At 43.3% G+C, this 22,051-nt stretch overlaps 1 protein-coding gene across 1 annotated transcript; it reads left to right on the top strand.

Moving 5' to 3' along the window:
- The first annotated feature begins 802 nt into the window (after positions 1 to 802).
- On the top strand, positions 803 to 21,928 carry megf8 (multiple EGF-like-domains 8). The gene is made up of 44 exons (XM_053326367.1): positions 803 to 1,150; positions 1,862 to 2,051; positions 2,219 to 2,382; positions 2,475 to 2,684; positions 2,838 to 3,018; positions 3,330 to 3,418; positions 3,560 to 3,773; positions 3,882 to 4,065; positions 5,089 to 5,234; positions 5,326 to 5,436; positions 5,540 to 5,691; positions 5,856 to 5,957; positions 6,106 to 6,253; positions 6,634 to 6,797; positions 7,204 to 7,407; positions 7,859 to 8,056; positions 9,154 to 9,414; positions 9,509 to 9,627; positions 9,745 to 9,876; positions 10,112 to 10,225; positions 10,410 to 10,493; positions 10,926 to 11,165; positions 11,253 to 11,437; positions 11,589 to 11,802; positions 12,060 to 12,300; positions 12,432 to 12,564; positions 12,786 to 13,036; positions 13,202 to 13,312; positions 13,422 to 13,540; positions 13,704 to 13,941; positions 14,034 to 14,205; positions 14,359 to 14,522; positions 14,657 to 14,792; positions 14,883 to 15,114; positions 15,232 to 15,358; positions 15,455 to 15,665; positions 15,911 to 16,125; positions 16,222 to 16,417; positions 16,513 to 16,681; positions 16,855 to 17,047; positions 17,133 to 17,303; positions 17,444 to 17,574; positions 18,150 to 18,282; positions 18,714 to 21,928. Exons 1-44 carry the CDS (start codon positions 1,127 to 1,129, stop codon positions 20,211 to 20,213), a joined length of 8,673 nt encoding a protein of 2,890 aa, XP_053182342.1. The 5' UTR covers positions 803 to 1,126; the 3' UTR covers positions 20,214 to 21,928.
- Positions 21,929 to 22,051: the final 123 nt, after the last annotated feature.

Genomic DNA, 22,051 nt, shown 5'->3' with positions numbered 1-22,051 from the left:
AAATTGGAGCAACTTAAAACTTCTTCTTGGCTATATTATTGAATGTGAATGTTGTTTACTTTTCTATCCTAGTGATTTTTTTCACACACTTGTTGATACAAACTAACCACATGGGACTTTTATTTTATTTCAATTGGATAACAGCTGTCGGATGGGCACCTTGTAACGTCATATTTCATTTTGGACATACAGCGTTGGCTTTGTTTCTGACAGTGACAATATCTATCAATATCAGAAGAATGAGTCAGGCTGTGTCATATTTCTGTGTTGCCTGACCAAACAAAAACTGCACCTTTTTTTTTTCCTCATCCTTGAACCCCCGACCCCCTCCTTTTTTCTTTTTTTGAAAAACAAGTTCCTAAAAAAATATTTTTCAGCTTCTTGCTTTGATTAATTCAGACAGAATTTCTACCGTCCTATGGTACAGATCCAGATGCTTGACGTTGTTTCCCTTCTCCACTGGATGGCTCATTAATATAATTGGAGAAACTTAAAACTCTTCTTGGCTCTAACATTGCTTGTGAATGTTGTTTACTTAAAGAAAAAGGTGCATTAACACTAAATGATGCAAAAAATTAAAAAAAGTACCTTCCTATGGTACAGATCCAGATGTTGGACGTTGTTTCTCTTGTCCACTGGATGGCAGTGGTGTGACACTCGCAGTGCTGTGGGTCTTTTGTGTTGGTAACCAGCCGGTTACTGCTGCTGGCTGCCATAAACACCAAAACAACAGGCATCTGTCTGCAGGACGCTCCGCAGAAAACGCGTCGGTCCCTTTAAAAGGTTCCGTTATTTAGCTCAAAGGCCTCTCTTACTATGTAGTGACCGAGATTTAGAAACATAACTTAACCCGCATTTAAGACTACATAATGATGAATTACTCTCCAGAATGACTTTATCCTGACATATTTTGCAGCCACTGACGATTGCGCATCTGGATTAAGACGGAGCTTGCTAATGCTAAGCTAGCAGGCTACCATTAGCCAGTGGTTGCCCTCTGCAGTGATTCCTGACCACTAGCCTCCTGCTAATTTAGCTTGTTGTCAGTCCTGAGCAGACACGGACCAACAAGTCAGCTCATGCGATAGCTAGCGATAAAAGGGGGTCTCCGAAAATGTAAATTACCATGGGGCCAAAGAGACGGGAACTGGTAAGTGTAATAAAAGCAGAAATAGATCACTCAGCTGAAGATATCCTGTTAGCTAGTGTAGCGTAGCATTAGCCTTGTTGTGATAGCCTGCGGAGATACCCTTGTTGCCGACTAATTTGTTTATGCTCCAGTTAATTTGATGCAACACACACACAATCAATAAACGATATGTTGGCGTGTCTTATGCATGTATATATTGTTATGAAATCCGCTTGTTTAGGGTTATGTTTGTGGGTTTGGTGCACTGGGAGTGAGCTGCTGTAATGGTATGTAAGGGCTAGCAATTGCTAACTAGCTTCATCAGACAGTATTTTTTTTCCACAAGCTGCTTCCCAGTCTTATTTTGCATATTAAATATTGTAATTTTGAGGCGGTGTCTTTCTGCAGTGGGAATGGCTTAGTTCATGTTGACTTAAGATCTGAATCTTGCAGTGAGATCGATCAGAGACAAGATCATTATGTAAACAGGCAGCAGTTTTGTTTATGGGAACACCATCTACATGACTTTTAAATTGCCATTACAAATAATTATCTATATGCTGCTGAAATACTATCTTTGTCTGGTGTGATAGATCAAGTGACAGTTCAACAAAAGTTTAGCAGTTTGGACCACATGATACTGCTGCTTTCATTTGTTTTTTTTGGTGACAATGTTTCTTTTAGGACCCAGACCAAATCATCTTCATTCACTGTTTTATCGTCATCATTCAGGTCGTGCCAGTGATGGCCTCCCCCTTCCCCGTCTCCTTCATCCTGGTGGTTCTGCTGTTTGCTGAGTCGCCTGTGTGCCAGGCAGGGGACTGCAAGGGCCACAGGCAGGTGTTGAGGGGACCACCAGGTTATGTTACAGATGGACCAGGAAACTACTCTGTCAATGGGAACTGTGAATGGCTTATCAAAGGTATAATGAACAATGGCATTGTCTTTAGCACAGGAAAACTGATGATTAGACAAATGACTTTGCAACCTAAAATTTTCTGCTATAAATTTAAAGTTTTTAGCAGAAGTGAGTGCAACTTTAAGACTAATCACACTTTTTTGTTTCCCCACTTCTTTTATTTTTACCAGCTCCCAGCAACAGTCATCGCATTGTCTTGAATTTCACCTTCATGGACACAGAGTGTACCTATGATTACCTGTTTGTGTATGATGGAGACTCCTACCAGAGCCCTCTTTTAGCCAGTTTGAGTGGCAACACTCTTCCGCAGCCCATTGAGGCCAAGTCTGGCAAGGTAAGCAATAAAGAAATGATGAGGGTAACTGAAGTGTTCCAACTATGGTTTAATTTACTTTGTGTGCTTTCTCTTCTTTTCATTCGTTTCAGATGCTTCTTCATCTCTTCAGTGATGCTAATTACAACCTACTGGGCTTCAACTCAACCTACACCTTCTCCTTGTGCCCTGGAGCCTGCGGTGGTCATGGCCGCTGTGATTCGTCTACATCAAAGTGTCAGTGTCATCAGGGTTGGGGAGGAGCATCTTGTACAACCCCTCTGTGTCCCCAGGCTTGCTCTGTGCATGGCCAATGTGACAAGGTAAGAGAAAGGAAGGTGGATGGTTGTAATAACACACAAAGCAAAGAGTCTTCAGAGAAAGGGTCACTCATCTTGCAATGAATAAGTCTTGATTGGTTGTACAGAGTCGATCAGCAATCTTAAACTATTTTTCTTCTCTATGTTTTGCCCCAGAAAGGAGAGCGCTGTCTGTGTAACCCAGGCTTCATGGGTCACAGCTGCCAGCTCGGTCTCCATGATGACAGCGGGGCAGGGCAGTGGTGGCGTATAAGCGAGGAAAACCCCTACACTCCTCCCAGGACAGGTTCTGCTGGCGTGTACCTGTCCTCCACCAGAGCCATGTACTTGTTTGGTGGTGAGAATGACACATTTTGCGTTTCCATTGATGTTGTAATGTTTATTAACAGACCCACATTCCATTCACTTTTTATAACAGACTTTTTGCAATTTAATGCTCATTAAATCTTGTGCAGGTTTATTAAATTCTCGTAATACTGATTATAACTTAAACACCTGTTTTAGGGGTTAAATTTCAACCAACCTCAGAATTAACTTATTTGTTTTAGCAGCTGAGCTTTATTTCACTTTTTGTCTTCTCTGGTATCTGTTTGTGTTTTTGATGATTAGTGACGACAGTGTATGTTTGATTAATACTTTTTCCTCCAGGGTTTGACCTAAACAGAGCTCTTGGTGACTTGATCAAGTACAACTTCACATCCAACCAATGGGAAAGCAGGTCTTATGGTCATGCTCCTGTAAGTGGTTTATGGATACACACACACACACACACACACACAAAGTTTTTGTTTCTGATTTAATCTGATCACTGACCAAGTGTGAACAGGTATTACAGAAATCATGACATTTTTCATTCCCTTCGGCTCTTATGTTGTCAGGTGGCTCGTCATTCCCACACAGCTGTAGAGTGGATGGGTAACATGATTATCTTTGGAGGAGAGCTAGCCAATGGCTCCCTGGCCAGCGATGTCTGGATGTACCGGCCACTGCAGGATGACTGGCAACAGCATGGCTTTTCAAGTTCACGTGGCGCTCCTAAACTGGCCAATCATGCTGCAGCTGTAGTAGACAGTTACCTCTATGTATTTGGGGGTATGTTTCACATTAGATTTTTGCAGTCTATGTTTGATTTGGCATACTTGAGTAATAAATGTTATCTAAACAGCATTTACATACCTTTCCTGACCCTTTATTTCCCAGGTCGCACTGAAGAGGATATGTTCTCTTCTTCTCTATTTCGGTTCGGTCTGCATGGCTCTGGACGGTGGGAGATTGTGCAGTCCACTGGTGGGAAGCCCCCGGCCACCGCTGGCCACTCCCTTGTGTTTCACAGCCCTTCCAGGACGCTGCTAGTCTATGGAGGCCACAGGCCTACCACTGCCAGGTACACACCCTCTCTTGCATAAACACACAGGGTTCAGTAATACACTCACGGCCAGTAAGAACAGGTCGAGAAGGTGAGGACTATGACATACCTTCAATTTTGGTACTCTAAATTAAAAAAAATTAAAATCTGGTCAGTTGGAGTGTGACAGCCTGCAAATGTGACATTTCTAAGTGTTCCTGTGTACACAGATTGAAACATAAACATTGTGTTCCATTACATTAAAGCAATGGTTCGGCGTAATGTTGACCCCATCACACCCCAACACCCCATCAGCCCTTTTTTTTTATTTGGTCGTAATTTGGTGGAGTTAGAGCCATCAGCCGAATTGCTTAGTACAGGCACTAATGAGACCAAAAGGGTATCTCGTATATTACGTTATCAAACTTCTACAGTAGTACAAATAGTGTCTTTACTCATAAATTGATGCATTCGAAAGTTTGTAAGTACACCAGGAGTTTATTAAAATAAACACTTACCTGATGGCTTATATACGATGTTTACAGCTTTAGCAGTAGCAGCAGAATAAAAGCCATCAGGTAAGTGTTATTTTAATAAACTCCTGGTGTACTTACAAACTTTCCAATGCATCAACTTATGAGTAAAGACCCTATTTGTACTACTGTAGAAGTTTGACAACAGGCATTATTAGTGGGGTAATTTACGAGATACACTGTTGGTTCCATTAGCGCCTGTACTAAGCCATTCGGCTGATGGCTCTAACTCCACCAATTTGCGACCAAATTTTAAAAAAGGGCTGAGGGGGTGTTTAGATAGATGACATGGTGCATGTGGCGCTAGGTCAAAATTATGCCGAACCATCGCCTTAAATCAGATAAAAGTCAAATGATTCCCTGTTGACAAACTTGTCAAATTAAGCAGACCAGAAAAAGTACAGGGATAAAAATAGCAGAGGTAGAAATGATCCAAATAATACAAGAAAATGTTGACTATAATCTAACAATTAAAAATTTATAAATTGCCTTAATGAATACTGAAATGCACCACTGTCTGTTTTTCCAGGTTTAGTGTGAGGGTGAACAACACAGACGTCTTTCATGTAGACAGACGGTTTTGGACATCTTTCCGTTCACGTTTCCCAGCGACGGGCCCCAGAGAAAGAGCTTTCCACTCAGCCACCGTCATTGGAAACTATATGGTCGTCTACGGTGAGCAGAGTGATTGAGGAAACCAACGAAATCCATTTGATTCCGCTCCTGTGTTTATTTAACTCTTTTTTTTCTTGCCCTTTTCTCACAGGGGGGAATGTACATATTCACTACCAAGAAGAGAAGTGCTATGATGAGGAGATCTTCTTTTACCATTTGGGCTGTCATCAGTGGGTGTCTGCTGGGGAGAGAGGGTCACTCAGTGAGTTCCTATAGAGTACTTCTTCTGTCACAACTCTCACACAGTTTTCATCTAGAACTACTTTACTTGCACAGTGCCTACAAAACTTTCAATTTTTTCTAAGATGGGGATGCTGTGCGGGGGCGTTACTCTCATGTTGCTGCTGTTATGGAGGGACGAGTGCTGCTGGTTGCTGGGGGTTACAGTGGTGTTGCCCGTGGAGACCTCATGGCTTACAAAGTTCCTCTGTTTGTCAGTAGCGATCAAGGTGATAGGGTGAGTGAAAGTGTCATAAAACAGAAATCCATATCAATCATTGGGAAGACTGGCAAAATAGATGCTAAGCTGCATGGAAATCTATGAGAGAAAGAATAAAAATTGTTATAAATAAGAACAACAGGGGAGAATTAGATTGTTGTTTATGTGTCTTGCCTCACCAGGATGCTGTTTGTGCTGAGGCACTAGACGAAAGTATGTGCCTGAAGAACCCGGAATGCAGCTGGTGTGAAGGCAGATGTAGAGAGTACCAGCCCACTAATCCGGTAACATATCCCCTAACATAGCCCCTGTTTTTAATAAGCCACTCAAATTTATAGTAGAAATATATTATCCTTGTGCCCATTCCCATACCATCTGACACAAAACATTGTCTGTCTGTTGCAATTGATTTCCCCTGTTTTTTGTTCACAGTGCGGCAGTAATGGTTGCCTGGGCCTGGCACGCTTCCTGTCTGACTGCCAGTCCTGTCTGGTGTTCAGTGGCACTCCAGCCTCTCTAGCCCGTGCTCCTGGTGAATTTGGCTGGTGTGTTCAGAATGAGTCCTGCCTACCAGTGTCAGGTGAGACCCAGAGAGGGAGGAAGGAGGGCAGAAGAGAAGGGCTGAGCCTCAGACTAAAAGAAAAGATGTTGGGAGTTGGCATGGGAGGGACTAGACTCATGTTGGGCATGTGTCAGAGATAAAACACAGTGACTTGACTACACCCAGCATAGACTGGACAGGCTACTCAGACCATGCTTTGACTTGCCTGTTCAATCACACGTTTCCTGTGGTGCAGTGAAATCAAGTTGTTTTACTCCATTTGAGCACACGTCAAAACAAGAGTCGCTGATCACACTCATTTCATTACAGTAGTACACTTTAGGAAACTGCTGTATTATTAGATTTTAAGAGGTCAGATGTGTTCCTTGTATGCTGACCTCTCCCTCTCGGTCTCACAGAGCGAAGTGCGTGCCGTGTGGACCAGATCTCAGGGGCGTACGGCTGGTGGGGGGAGCGTACCCTTTTCCTAACCTCCCTCCACTCCTGTCGCACCGAGAACTATGTCCCGGGACTGCACCTGCTCACCTTCCAGCACCCCCGCAACGACTCCCAGCCTGACAAGGTACGGAGTCCAAATCTCAAGTGGTTACTGTTACTAGTTGTAGTTGTTACTCCTTCCTTCTCTGCTTACACTTATCCCTCCTTCCTTCCTCCAAAACTGCTTGGGCACTTTAACTCAACTGCAGGTCTCCAACCTGCATGTCATGAATTTCATGATTGTTTCTCTTTTATTGGACTTTTCTAATTTGTGCTCCTGGCGTTTTATCCTCTTGACTCCAATGCTCACTTTTCTTTTCTGTTTTCTTTTTCTCTGTCTGTTGTGCAATGCGCTCATAGAGTGGATTCCTTTTTTTTCAAAGTAGTTTGTCAAACTTGTGGAGCAGTTTCTAGAGAATAGTGCTTCTGTTGATGTGTTTCCACTTCCATCCATCCTCCACTATCCTCCACCCTCCTCACCCCTTCGCCAGGTGTCCATCCTCCGCAGCACCACCATCATCCTTAGCCCCACCACAGAAATGGACGTTGCCCTGCAGTTCAGGGGCTTCATACATCCGTTGTGGGGGGCCCCTCCACCTGCACACCCTCCCACTGAGACTGTCGCCATATGGGCTCGTATCCAGAGGCTCCACTTTGAGGCTCGAATGGCATCAGGGCCCAACTCCAGCCATCTGGTGAGAAAATTGCATTTTAAACCTTTTTTAAACAAATAGCTCATCTGCAATTCAGGGGGGGGGGGCAGGGTTTGTTACTGTTTGTTACTAGACAAATTAAATTTTCTCTTCACACAGTTTAGTGCTTTTAGTCCCATGTGGAATAACATTATTTGTGACTATCGGAAGCACACCTTCCCATAGATGTAATAAGTGCATGACAAATGAGCTATCTATGGATCTGCTGAAGCCTGGATTGGATCTGTGTTTGATATGAATTATTGAAGTGTGTCTCCAGAAATTAAACCTGCATAATAGTCACTACCCTGTAAAGGGATTGTACATTGTACACATTGCTGGAATATTAATGAAGAAATTTGTAGCACTTATTTATTGCCATTTCTGCTAAACTCTCCCCCACCTTTTCTTTGTTTCTGATTCTCTATGCATCTTTAACCTGTCCGCTGAGCAGGAGGTGGTTGGTCGTTGGGCAGCGCAGCAGGAGAAAGAGTTAAAGCTGCTTGCTCGCGCGGATGGGAGTAGACTGTTCTCTAACCTGACCAGGGGCAACTATTACCTTGTTCAGGCTGAGGGATACCTTAACAACTCAGGCTCAGGACAGACCAGTGAGATGGCCCTGACCTGGAACAGAACACTGCCTGGAGGGAGTGTGAGTCCTGGTTTATTCTATATTAGCTGTGAAAGTGGAAAAAAATAAAAGGAGTGTCCTCCGTCAAGTGCGATAGCACTTTCAGTAGAGCAATAAGCACATGAAGTGTGCATTTTTAGATTTAAAATAATAAAATGATATGACCTGTTAAAGGTAGAGTCCATTATTCTAGAGAAAGATTATTGATGTTGGAGCTAAACACCCAGACAAATATGCCCCTCACTGTGAGCTCGGCCCCCCAAATTCTGGGTGCACATTGCCAAGGCAATGACCAAAAAAGAAAAAATGGCACAATAGTTCATCCAAACTCTGTGGCTACAACATGTAGCCACAGAAACAGCTGTCAGCTGCAGCTCCTGGAGAGCTGAGAGGACAGCGGCCAAACAAACTGCCTGCACCAGGCTGACTGACAGCAGTAATGTACTGAACCAAAATAGTTTGCATGTCGGCTCCACAGGAAGAAATCAACAGTGTTTGTATTTATTGATTCTTTGATACGGTTAATAAGACCAGCACATATAGAGCAGGATATTTGCATGATTTAAACAGCTGCCTGCTCAGATTACACTTTACTGAGCACATCAGAAACAGACTCAGAGTGTAAAAAAACATGGGGGGTCTCCGACTCTCTTGGATTCAGTGTTGATTGATGAAGCTAATAAAATGAAAGCATATCTATACCATGAGACACTTTCTATGTGAATTTCCACGGCCACTCTCTCTCTAGTTTGTCAGCCCTTCCCCACCATTTAACAGGTGTTGGAGACGGTAGACTGTTGCTCTGATTACTTCCACCTGTGTTATGCACAAACATGAATGCCCCCTGTTGTTGATGGAATATGGTTATAATGGCTGTAATAGTGTTGTGTGGCTTGGTCTGAGCCACTTTGCTGTTTTCTCATTTACAGAGCCAGTGCTGTGTATGAACACACAGTTGAGAGCTAATGAGGAGATATTTGCTGAATTTGACAAAAAAAATCTTTTGAACAAGAATTACTGATTGTACCTTTTCACAAAATAAAATATGTCACACAATGAGTTTTCTTCAGTAAAACACTAACCTCATACTGTCTCCCTCTAACTTGCTTTCCCTCCAGGAGATCTCATTCCTGTTCCTAGAGCCGTTCCGCTCAGGTACCTGCTCTGGGTACATGTCCTGTCTGGCCTGCCTGTCTGACCAGTCTTGTGGCTGGTGCCCGACTTTGTCCCGCTGCCTGCTGCGGGACAGTCCTGACCTCGAGCTCTGCCCTGAGGGAGAGAAAGGAGAAGGAAAGGTAGACGCACAGCGCCATCTACTGCTGGCCCCCCAGCACTGCACCTTGTGTGAAGAGTACAGAGACTGCTCCGCTTGTACTCAGGTACATCACAGATAACTAAAGCATTAATAAAGGGTGTCATAATGCTGCTAATATTATATAAACAGAATGATGCAAAGTTAACTTTGGCCTGCAGGATCCTTATTGTGAGTGGCAAATAAACTCCAGCAAGAAAGGCGACTACCAGTGCAGTAGACGAGGAAGACTAGATGGATCCATACGTGATCCTAGGGGGTGTCCTAAAGTCTGCAACCAGTGAGATGAATAACTATTTTTATTACAAGTAATAACATCATACAACAAGATTTTAACAGGGTTTGCAACTCACCCTTATTGCCAACTGTTTTTTCTTTATCTCTTTGTCCTTCAAAGGAGGAAGACGTGTGGTGAGTGCCTCTCTAACTCCAGCCAGTGTGCATGGTGTGAGTCAGCCCAGGCCTGCTTCTATTTTGCTGCCTACCTGACAAAATATCCCTATGGAGAGTGCAGGGACTGGTACGACAGGTAAAATAAGGACATTTTAAGACCTTTTTTTTGTTTTCTTTTCCAACACACTTAACTATTTGCAGCATAAACACATAGTACACCCACATTACTTAAAACAATTGCAAGTGCACACCAAATTAAAAAATGTAAGGTTTGGTTTGTCTCATTAAATATATTCTGTCTATGAGTTGAAACCCATTTAAGGTTAAAAATCGTATCTTATCTAATCTTAATTCTCTCTTCCTCTCGTCAGTGTTCATTCAGTTCCGCAGTGTAAGCAATGTTCAGCTTTAAACACCTGCACAGACTGCCTGCGAACTTTTCAGTGTGGCTGGTGTGGCGACTACAATAATCCCACAATTGGAAAGTAAGTATTGCAAACACCTAGCAGTACTTTGAGAATCACACTGTACAGACAAAATAGATATAGTGCAACACATTATTATTATTATTGTAGATGAATAAATCTGTTGCAGAGTTACTGAAATTTTAATCTCATTGTTTTTTGGATTTTCTTGTATTAATTCAATGTTTTCCACCCTTTTTTCCAGATGCCTGAGAGGAGACTGGGCTGGAATGGACGACCCCTCCGTGTATAACTGCAGCGTGGCTGTTGCTGAAGCTCGAGCTGCAAAGTAAGATTTCTGTTAATGCACAAATTTAACCATTAGCTGTTACCCTGTACCCTTGTATTGATGTAGCTAGATAGAGGTGCAATACTGACGTAACGCTAACAGATGGTAAACAGTACATTCAGGATTGAGCAGCAGCTTGTCCTATAAGTCTGTAATTATAATATTAGCTGACATTTGCTCAATAGCTAAAGAGGAGGCTGAGCTGTTATTGATTGTTGAATGGCTTAGTGATGAATAAAAATACACCCAACTCCAGGCAGCATTAAAAAGTGGCAAAAACTTAAAGTTTTGCTAACGAAAACCTTTAGGAACCGTAGATTGCTACAAAAATGTATGGTGCAAATGAATACAGAACTTCTACATAGAGCCATAACAAGATGAGGGTATATGTACTTCTAAAACTTTCACTTTCTCCTTGTCCTGCTCTTCTAGCCCTGAGCCTCAGACCTCGGCCCCGCCACGACCCCTGGAAATGGAGTTGGAGTTGGAGCACTTGGACGATGAAGAACAAGATGCCATATGGTCCTACCCTACCTGCCCTGATGTAGAGGAATGCAGGCTGGGTCTCCATAACTGCCACCTCTTTGCCACCTGCATTAACACCCCTACCTCTTATGAGTGCCACTGCGAGAGAGGTTACACAGGGGATGGTACTTTGCACTGCAACCAGACGTAAGAGCTGTCATTTAAAATCTTAAATTCTTTTCACAGTCTTACCTGTCTGGATTAATTATGTGAACTTAATTTCCTCCTCTGCAGGTGCTACAATGAGTGTCGTGAGGGTCAGTGTAGTGGCAGCCCACGGTTTGAGTGTGAATGTTCCCTGGGTTGGACATCTGACCCTGCCACTCTGGTTCTGAGTGGTGTTGAATGTGATGTGGACTGTGGCTGCAACTTCCATTCCACCTGTATCACTGCACCAGGCATCTGTGATGAATGCCAGGGTGAGACTTTAAAAGATGGCTTATTTAAATAGCTTGTTGTCATCCATCTTTTGTTTTTGCACTAAACCAGGCCAAGATAACTGGCCTCTTCACTGCTCTATTGGGAGATTTTTCACTGATTGAAATTTCCTCTCTTGACATTCTTGCTCAGACTGGACAACAGGGCCCCACTGTGAGCACTGCCGTCCAGGTAGCTTTGGTTCAGCCGTCGCTGGTGGCGGCGGCTGTGTCCAATGTGAATGTAATGGCCATGGAGACCCTGTCCGAGGCTACTGCCACAACCAGACGGGCCAGTGTTACTGCACACATAACACTCAGGGACCACACTGTGAGTCCTGCCTGCCTGGTTACTACGGAGACCCCAGGTAAGGAGATCTTCATCATATAATTATATATGTTAACTTAAATGCATTTTTGGTGTTTGCACTGATATAAAACCATCTTGAAATAATAATAAAAAAAATAAAAAATAAAAAAATAAGTGGAGATTATAAAGTGATGTTGAAAAATGTAAAAGTTGTGGAAAAGTCTTGTTTTTTTAATAAAACCCTTTTCTTTCATTGTGATTTAAATTATTTCATCATGATTGATCTAGCCTAACATCTCTGTCTCTCTCCAATAGGAACAACGGCACATGCTACCGCCAGTGCCAGGGTCGTTCTGTGCTGCTGTCTTCCACCTCCTCATCTTCCATGCCTGTCTCCTCTTCACTGGGATGGAGAAGTGGCACAGAGGGGAAAGGAGGACTCTCTCATTGCCTGTGGGTCCTGTCTGTGACTGAGAACCTGGCTCCCTGTCTACCTAGACAGCTGTGCCCCCCTGTAGCCCTCACTCTACACCCAGACTCTCATACATATTGTAAAGTGAGTACAAACATGACCTGATCATACACACAAGCACACATGCAACTGAACATGTTAGCTACGCTGCAGCATAAAAATGGTTAGTAATTCAATAACTGTCCCCCTTATATCCCCTTTGTTTTGTTTTGCAGAGCTCCTATGTCTACGTGTTTGATGGCCTTCCTCGCTTTTTGGGTAATGGTGTTGTGCATTCAGATCACAACCTGATCGGAGCGTTTTGTGGCACCACAAGAACTCAGCCTATCACAGTTGAGGCCACCTCAGGTATCCCTCTATGAATGAATTTGCAAAAAAACATTTTGCTAAGAAGAATCCACTTTGAGATAAAAAATGTGTCCATTGCAGTCACACTTGAATGTTGAGCTTGTAAAATACTTACATTCATCCACATTGGATAAATTGCGAGATCATCATCAACCTAAACATACAGAGTATAAAGTTACCATGTCACTTTCACAATAATGTATTTATTCCTTTACCCCCAGGTGTAATCTCAGTCTATTTTGAGGCAAACGTGTCTTCAAACAAACCTCAAGGCTTCAATGCATCTTTCTGGGTGCGGCGGTGTCACCAGAGCACTGACGATGGTGAAGAGGGGTCACCTGTATGTCCAGGTGGAGCCCTGTGCCAAGGGGGCCTCTGCCAGTGCCCTCAGGGATACGGAGGACCTCACTGTGACCGGCCCATGTGTCCTCAGGATTGTGGAATAGCAGAGGGAAGAGGAACTTGTAATATAGTAAGATGGCTGGCAGTTCATATTGAGAAGTTTACATTTTGGTTTAATTTTGAGTCTTTGAGCACAATTATAATTAAGGTTTAAAACTAAAGGATTTTGAAATACTAAACAATGAGAAGATACATTTTTGGTCGATTGCTAATTAATATATTTCGGTTGTCTCAGTCTCTTGGAGTGTGTGTGTGCTCAGACAGCTGGGCTGGCTCAGACTGCTCTGTTCCTCGGGACTCCAACAGCCTGGTCTGGGAAACACTGCTGGACACACAGCTGACAGTGGTAGGAGCAGAACATAGCTACACAAGCACAATAAGCACTCTAATGTGCACAGTTTATGAATTTCACACTTTAGCACACACTACCATTTATAAATACTCTTGCTTCACAGAACCAGGCCCACAGGTTCCTCCACAGGATGGGCCACTCCCTTGTGTCTGGACCTCAGGGCAACCTCTGGATGTATGGAGGACTCTCTCTGTCAGAGGGCATTCTAGGAAATATCTACAGGTTGGAGTAACCCGAGATTGCAAATGTTAATGCCATACATTTCAAAAGTACAGCTTTGAGTCATTTTTATTAAACCTTATAGGTGCTATCATATATGTATACTGTATAGCGTAGCTAACTGTCAAAATGTGTATAATAACACATTTTCCCCTTGTTGGTTCAGATATTCTGTGGTAGAGCACCGTTGGACGCAAATGTTGACAGGTTCTGTAGAAGAGGGCTCTACTCCCAGCCCTCGCTATCACCACGCCTCTGCACTGCTGAGCACTCATGACTCTGGTTCTGGAAGCCACGGAGCCAGTCACAGCTTCATGCTTGTGGTGGGCGGCGTCATTCAAAACGGTGTTGCCATGGACACCTGGACTCTCAATCTCAGCAGTTTAGTCTGGAGAGAACACAAGGTTGACATTAGACTTATTGTTGAAATGCAAAATATCTGAAAAAGTTATTTTATCTCAAACTTGCAAATGTCTTTTTCTTCTACCTCTGATAGAGCACAGTGCTGCCTCCATTGGCCGGTCATACTTTAACAGTACGTCGAGACTCCTCTGTGCTCTTGATAGGAGGTTACTCTCCAGAGAACGGCTTCAACCACCATCTGTTGGAGTTCAGCCCTCATACTGGAAACTGGACCATTGCTCCCCACATTGGCACACCACCTACAGGTATTTTAGTCCTTGTTCTTCTACTCGTCTATACCACACAGAAAGTCAGTATTACATTTTGAAAATGTTGCTGTTGCATCAAGGCTCTTCTCGGTACGTTCTTCAAGGGTTCTTTTGCACTGAAACTTATTTTGTTATGTGGTCTTGAATCAGGTTTATACGGCCACTCAGCAGTCTACCATGAGCAGACTGATGCCATCTATGTGTTTGGAGGCTACCGTTTTCACGTAGAGACTGTGGAGCCCTCAGGAGAGCTTTACAGTCTGTACTATCCAAACCTTACCTGGTCTCTGTTGGTCCCTTCACAGGGCAATAAGGTACGAATATGACTTCATCTAGGCTTTATCACCCTCTCAAAGCTCAATAAACAAGACAAGCCAAGCATTCTCTGTCAGTCCACTGCATAGAGGTAACTTATGTGTTTCCCATGTATCATCTCTTTGCTATGCAGCCCCTGTCACGTTTCTTCCATGCTGCAGCCCTGATGAAAGACACCATGGTCATCGTTGGGGGAAGGACAGAAGCAGAGGACTATAGTAACTCTGTGTCTCTGTACCAAATCAACTGTAACACCTGGATACAACCAGGTAGCTGCTTGGATGTCTCTCTGCAGCTTCAATTATTATCAAATTATAAATGACCACAACATAACATTATTATTTGTTAACTCTTTTCAGACTCAGCTATAGGTGATCCAGTTAATCGCTCGGTATCTCTTGCCATGACGAGCTGGGCTGGCCGTCTCTTCCTGTCAGGAGGCTTCAATGGGGTCACGTTGGGACGACTCCTAACTCTAACTGTTCCCTCTGACCCTTGTGCACTGCTGCCCACTCCAGAGGCCTGCAACACCACCACAGGCAGCTGCATTTGGTGTAGGGGAACCTGTGCTTCTTCTGATACTGCTGAGAGGTAATGCATTTGGCTGAAAGCAACTTTGTAAATACATGTTTTTTTCAAGCTTGGGGTTATGCACAGTTAATAACATATCACACCCTCCACTCAATTCTCTCCTACCTCCTCCAACAGAATGGGCTGTTTCACTGGCCAGTCTCCCTGTTCCCCGACCCCTCGTCAAGCAGACCAGTGCCGCAGACTTAAGACCTGCAGTGAGTGCCTTGCCCGTCATCCCAAGACATTCTCCAGTCCAACACAGGTAGCATGTAACACCCCAACTCAACCACCATCACTAACTAAAAGAGAGATAAATCCTACATGTTAACTAAAATCTGTTTTTGCTTACATTTTCCAGTCTGCGCTACAGTGTAAGTGGTGCACAAACTGTCCAGAAGGAGCCTGTATCAGCAGCTCTGTTAGCTGCACGTCTGAACATGACTGTCGGATTAACCAGCGAGAGATCTTCCTGTCCAGCAACTGCACTGAAACCAGCTGTGAGGCATCAGATTGCCCCAAGTGCACTGCTTCTGGAAAATGCATGTGGACTCGCCAGTTCAAACGCACAGGTAGGAATTATGAAATAAATTATTAAATGCTTCTTTTTTTTAATTTCAGTTTTGAAGATATACATGTAAAACATTTTTTGAAAAATACTAGTAATTGTTATTCAGTAATTAGGATCACCACAACTTGTTGCATGTGGATGAATCATTACTTTATTGACACACCTCTCCAGTCTTAGAGATGAGATTTAGTCCAGTTTTCATTACCAATAAGACAAAAAAACTGACCATGATTGTGATTTCTCCAGGTGAGACGAGGCGCATCCTGAGCGTGAACCCCACCTATGACTGGACGTGTTTCAGCTATGCCCTGCTCAACGTCTCACCCATGCAGGTGGAGTCATCTCCCCCTCTGCCATGCCCTCCTCCTTGCCACACTCTCCATAACTGCAGCCTCTGTCTGGGGTCTAGAGGCTCTGATGGAGGCTGGCAGCACTGTGTGTGGAGCATGGCTCTGCAGCAGGTAAGATTATCCTGCTTGAGCTATACAGAGTATTTATGTGTGATTTTTAATAAAAACATGTTCATACACCGCTAACCTCTCTCCCCCTTTCTGTAGTGCATGAGTCCATCTTTCGTGCCCCTGCGATGCGAAGCGGGTCAGTGTGGTCGGCTGCTCTCAGGGGGAGATTCCTGCTCTCCCCAGTGCTCCCAGCTCACCCAGTGCTCCCAGTGCATTGCCAGACCTCAATGTGGCTGGTGTGCGACACGAGGGGGCAATGGGGCTGGACGATGCCTCCAAGGAGGACTTGATGGTGAGAAATATCTTCGCTCAAGGGAGCTGAGGATGGTATAGTTCAACTAGTTCAATGCTATGTTATGCTCACATCTCTCCACTCTCTTCTCTCAGGTGTGAGTGAGGGTGTTTGCCCCCTGAGAAACAGCAGCTGGTCTTTCCTTCACTGTCCAGAAGAGGACGAGTGTGCCAACAGCCATCACCACTGCAACACCACCCAGGACTGTCATGACCTACCCCAGGGATACCACTGTACCTGCAAACAGGGTTATATACTCAGCAGGTGAGGTCACTTGTCACTGGTCAGCTCCTTTTTTAAAGTATGTTATCTGTATTTCCATCCAGCATTCATACTGTAGGCTCATAACACATCAGCACAGTTAAAAGATACTGTATTTATTATCACGACAACTGTACAGACTTTAACTAAGTTTATTTTGTTTTCCTTCTGTTTAGTATTTCTGGTCAGTGTGAGCCGGTGTGTGCGCAGGGCTGTGTGAACGGGACTTGTGTATCACCAGGAGTTTGCCAGTGTCACTTTGGGTTTGTGGGAGACAACTGCTCCTCTCAGTGCAGCTGCAACAAACACAGCAACTGTGAAGGTGTTAACAAACCAGATGTTTGCATTGAGTGCCACAATAACACCATAGTAAGTGCTCGTATTAAAACGCATGCACATACTGTAAACACAATCACATTCAAGACTTAATTATTTCTTCTTCCCTCAATTCCAGGGTAAACACTGTGAGAAGTGTAAGCCTCTGTTTGTGGGCTCTGCCAAGGGAGGTGGCACATGTCGTCCATGTCGGGAGTTTTGCAAGGGGAACAGTGCTGTGTGTTTATCCCGGGATGAACATAAGAAAGCCATTGAGAACCCACGACTCTTCCCCCTGGACCCCAACAGAGTAAGTGTCTGCCATCCTCCCGATTCTATGTAAAAAAATAATTACACTATCCAGTATGCTTTCTCTTATGTCTTGGGCACTGGTTTCATCTTAGCTTCTTGTCAAGTTCAGAGCTCCATCTCTCTTTGTCCTTTTTTCAGATTGAGGACTGGGTGTTAGAGGGTCCCACAGAAGAGAATGCTGTGTGTGTGAGTTGCCAGAACAACAGCGTAGGGGACAAGTGCGAGAGCTGCCTCAGTGGCTACTTCCTACTGCAGGGGAAGTGTGAAAAGTGAGTGGTGTTTCCTGCTCAGCATTTAGTGGATTCCCATGCTGACACCAACATTTTTAAACCTTTATATGTTTTCGTAATATAGGCTGTTACATGTAATAAGGTTTATGGGAATTTCTCCTGGATAAACACATTGCTGGTCCTATCAGATATCAGTAGAGTAAGAATGGCATTCTTTATGAATTATACAGTAGTTGTGATTTGAATAGACAATAAAGTTGCCTTTACTTGTCTATCTTATATATTCAATATATATTTGTGGGCATTTTTCCCATATATATTTTTTTATATATTTCCATATATTTTCATATCTTATATCAGATTTTATAGTCTTGCACCAATGTTGATTGTTTGTATGAACTTTACAACATACAAGAATGATTTCATCTGACTATGTATTATGTGTTCAGTCAAATGAATAAAAATCTATAATATAATACACACCTAAAAAGTTGTATTTTTTTCTATTATTATTATTATTATTATCTCTCTATTTTACTTTACCCTTTCAGTCTCACTACTGTGTTGAGATTTTCTCCTCTTTGTAGTTTGAATTTCCTCCTTTTTAATTGCAGGTGTCAGTGTAACGGGCATGCAGACACATGCAATGAACATGATGGCACAGGTTGCCCCTGTCAGAACAACACAGAGACCTCCTCTTGTCTCGGCAACCCTCAAAGTGACCGGAAAGACTGCTACAGGCAACAGGTATGCACATACTGGAAGTCATTTTAAACCTTTCTGCATTAATAGAAGTTATAGTTTAAAGCAGGCAAGTCGACCTAACAATAATAAGATGTGAATAGTGTTATTTTATGCAAAGGATTATTTGTTTAAAAACCTTTACAATGTCATTTGTTCACCCCAAAGTATCCCTTTAAACCTCATTTAGTATTTCATTAATTTACTCTGTGTGCAGCCTAGTGATAATTAGGAGTCATGGCAATATCCACAGATAGCAGATAGCATGCTTAAAGATTTTAGGGTCTAGGTGAAAGCATTTTAATATGTCTACTCCTTTTTAAGAATATAGAGCTTTTTTGTTTTGTGAAAATCAGTAATGTAGAAACATTATGCACCTTTGCTGCTTCACAGTGTGGCTCATGTTTGTTTTTATATCTGTTTTAAATTTCATTTAGTGTGCCAAGTGTAAAGATTCCTTCAATGGCACACCGGTGAATGGGCGCCAGTGCTACCGTCAGTTCAACGTGGACACCGAGTGCTGTTTTGACCCCACGTCCCAGACAAACTGCTTCCATGATCCCACCATCCGCAACTTGCCCAGGGGACGCACTGTGTTCTTCGCTGCCCAACCAAAGTTCACAAATGTAGACATTCGCGTCACAATTGACGTTACCTTCGGTGAGGTGGAAGTGTATGTGTCCAACTCTCATGACACCTTCATTGTGGATGTGGACCGGCAGACGGGGATTCACACCATCAAGATCGAGGAGGAATCAGTGACTCGGGGAACAGCAACAGGGACTGACAAGGATTCACCTCCTTCCCCAATAAAGGTGTTTGCCAATGCCTCGTCCAGTCTTGGGGGTCCCATGCTTTCCCACAACCCTTTGCAGCTGCAAGCCAAATCCCAAGGAACAGAGAGAGAAATCAGAGCAGAGCGGGCTGAAGGACTCATCACCTACATTACTGTGTGGAAACCGCAAACAGTGCTGATCGTCCATAGTGTTAGGGATCGCGTGGTCATCACCTTCCCCCACGAGGTGCATTCCCTGAAATCCAGCCGCTTTTACATCGCTCTCAGAGGTGTGGGGACAGAGCAGAAACAGGGAGAGTCCCAAGGCCTGCTGTTTCTGCGACAGGACCAAGCCCACATCGATCTTTTTGTCTTCTTCTCAGTTTTCTTCTCCTGTTTTTTCCTTTTCCTGTCCGTCTGTGTCCTTTTGTGGAAGGTTAAGCAGTTCCTAGACTTCCGTCGGGAGCAGCGTCGCCACATCCAGGAAATGACCAAGATGGCGTCTCGGCCCTTCGCCAAACTCACCATATATTTAGAGCCGGAGGAGCCTCAGCTCATCTACCTTCCTTCATCTGGTGGAGGGGTGGGAGGCGGCACTGTATCTCTTGCTCATGCCCGCACGAGCAAGTTAGGGGGTGTAGTGGTGGGCCAGAGGGGCAGAGCAGGAGCTGTCTCCTACAAACATGACCCAGGTTCTGGGCCCACAGCCCACCACCACCATCACCTCACCCTGGGTGGCGGGGGCAACAGTGGCCAACATCTGCCCCTGCACTACCTAAACACCCACCACTATGCCAGCACCACTGCTGGCACCCCGGCTTCACATAATCACCACCCATCCACATACAGCGGCTACCAGCACTTTTGCCGCTCTGACCCCTTCCTGTCGCAGCTCATGGGCTTTTCCTATTCCTCCTTTAAGGTAGGGCCCATCACCCTGGAGCCCACAGACGATGGCATGGCTGGGGTTGCTACCGTCCTATTCCAGTTGCCTGGGGGTGTCTTGGCTCCAAATCGTGCCTGTTTGGGCTCTGCACTGGTTACTTTGCGGCAGAACCTGCAAGAATACTGTGGCCACGGCAATGGAGGTGGACACCCAGGGGCAGGTGCAGGGCGCAAGGGGCTGCTCGGGCATCAGCACCTGACCACTATGGCTATGTAGGGAAATTAAAAAGATATAAATAAAAGTAGACATGAATTAAAAAAAAGAGATGGGATAAATCTGTAAAGTATTTGATATATAATAAATTAAATTTTTTGAAAGAAACATAGCCGCAAGGCAAAGATTAAGTCCAAAAGAAACATGTTATGTTAAAGAGTCAGGTGTGAGCATTTTGAACAGAGTTGTACATACACTGTATAATGAGTTAAGTGTCTTTTATTCTATTATGTATTGCTATACTGTATGTCAGTGCTTCACATGACCAAGCCGGCTGTCTTTAGAATGCACTACTGCTATACGTATCAATGAAGCAATGTCACATCCTGTCTGTGATCACTATAGAGGTATGAGCACGCTCAGCAGTCAGCCTCAAACAAAGACTGAAGCTGGACTGTTGATGAAATTCTTGTCATTGACCAACAGAGGTGTTAAGACAGACATCCGCTCACTTTGGAACCAACATGTGCTTTATGCCCCAAGAAAGTGACAATCAAAATTGCCATTAAGAACAAAAGACTTTTAAATTGGTGCAGCGTAATGTGCAAGATTTTGATTGTCAGCGCAGGGAAAAAAAAAAAGTCAAAGTTGCTTGTCAGATGGTTTTTATATCATAGTCGATATGGGTGATTTATAATTGTTACTCAATATATGGCAGGCTTCTAAGCTACAAGGTTATGTTAAACAGACCCTTGAGTATATTTTTGCATATTCATCCATCTGTTCTGTTACATTATTTGTTTTTCTGCTCATCTGCCTTCACTTCTTGCCTTGTCTCTGAGTCAACTGGCTTACACTTAATACTTGTGTTATTGGAAAATTGTAGTGCAGGTCCTGGAAGATATAATAACAATAACATATGTTACATTTTGTTTCTGTACAGTTTCTTTTTAAAAAAAGAAGAAGGATGTTTTTAATCTTAATCCTCAATTCCTGACATTACAATAATGTGATTTCACAACAGAACTCGTCCATTGAAATGAAGAAATTACGTGTCCTTTTGCAACATGCGATTACATTTTTTTCATGTGAAATGTATGTTTGTTTGGCTAGTTATGCTGGACTGCTTTCTTCAGGCAACTTGTCTGCTTAGATGATTGTATTAGCCAATCATAGCTACAGTTTAATAAAAAATAATATTAATTGGGATGTGGCAAAAAAACATTTTTTAGAATATATGGTAAATATTACAACATTGGGGTTACAGTGATAATGGGAAGAGTTTCATTAGTGCGTTCTCCTGGTGAGAGACTTTGGAAAGACTTTAATTGCAATGAGACTGAATTACATGTTCAATGGTGGATGTTGACATTAGGTTTTTTTTGTTTGTTTGTTTGTTTTTCTCTTTTCCTTTTTGCACTGCATGGAGGCAATGTGCCCCATTATTCATGTGAAACACTAAAAGGCAATGCCGTCCAGCCTCAGTGGACGGATGGCACACAGTGTTATGGAGGAACTCAGAATGGTGCTACTGGATTTCTATCATTTGAAAAAGGTTTTTGTCATGAACTGAATACTCAAGCTCAATTAAATACTGTCATTATTTATAGCAGGCCCCCACAAATAAGCATTAATACTGTTTTGTTTATTTTTTTGTCTTGTATGTTTTTTAACATTTATTTTTGTACATAACTTTTGTTGTTTTGTTTTTTTTGTTTTCAAAGAAGGGAACAGTGTTGTACAGAAGATTGCGTCAAAGAGTCGGATGAAATAAAGTCTGTGGAATATACTTGTTGGTTTCTGTGTTGATAAGAAATAATGCTGCTGCTAAATTGATTAATGAAAGAAATCTATGATCATTAGTTGATTAAAGAAGACAGCGCTAAAATGAATACTGTTGG

Source organism: Scomber japonicus, chromosome 10 (assembly GCF_027409825.1).
Source record: "Scomber japonicus isolate fScoJap1 chromosome 10, fScoJap1.pri, whole genome shotgun sequence".
NCBI classification, from domain to species: Eukaryota; Metazoa; Chordata; class Actinopteri; order Scombriformes; family Scombridae; genus Scomber; species Scomber japonicus.
Note: the sequence above shows the minus strand (reverse complement) of the source record. Positions and strands in the feature narration are given on the sequence as shown.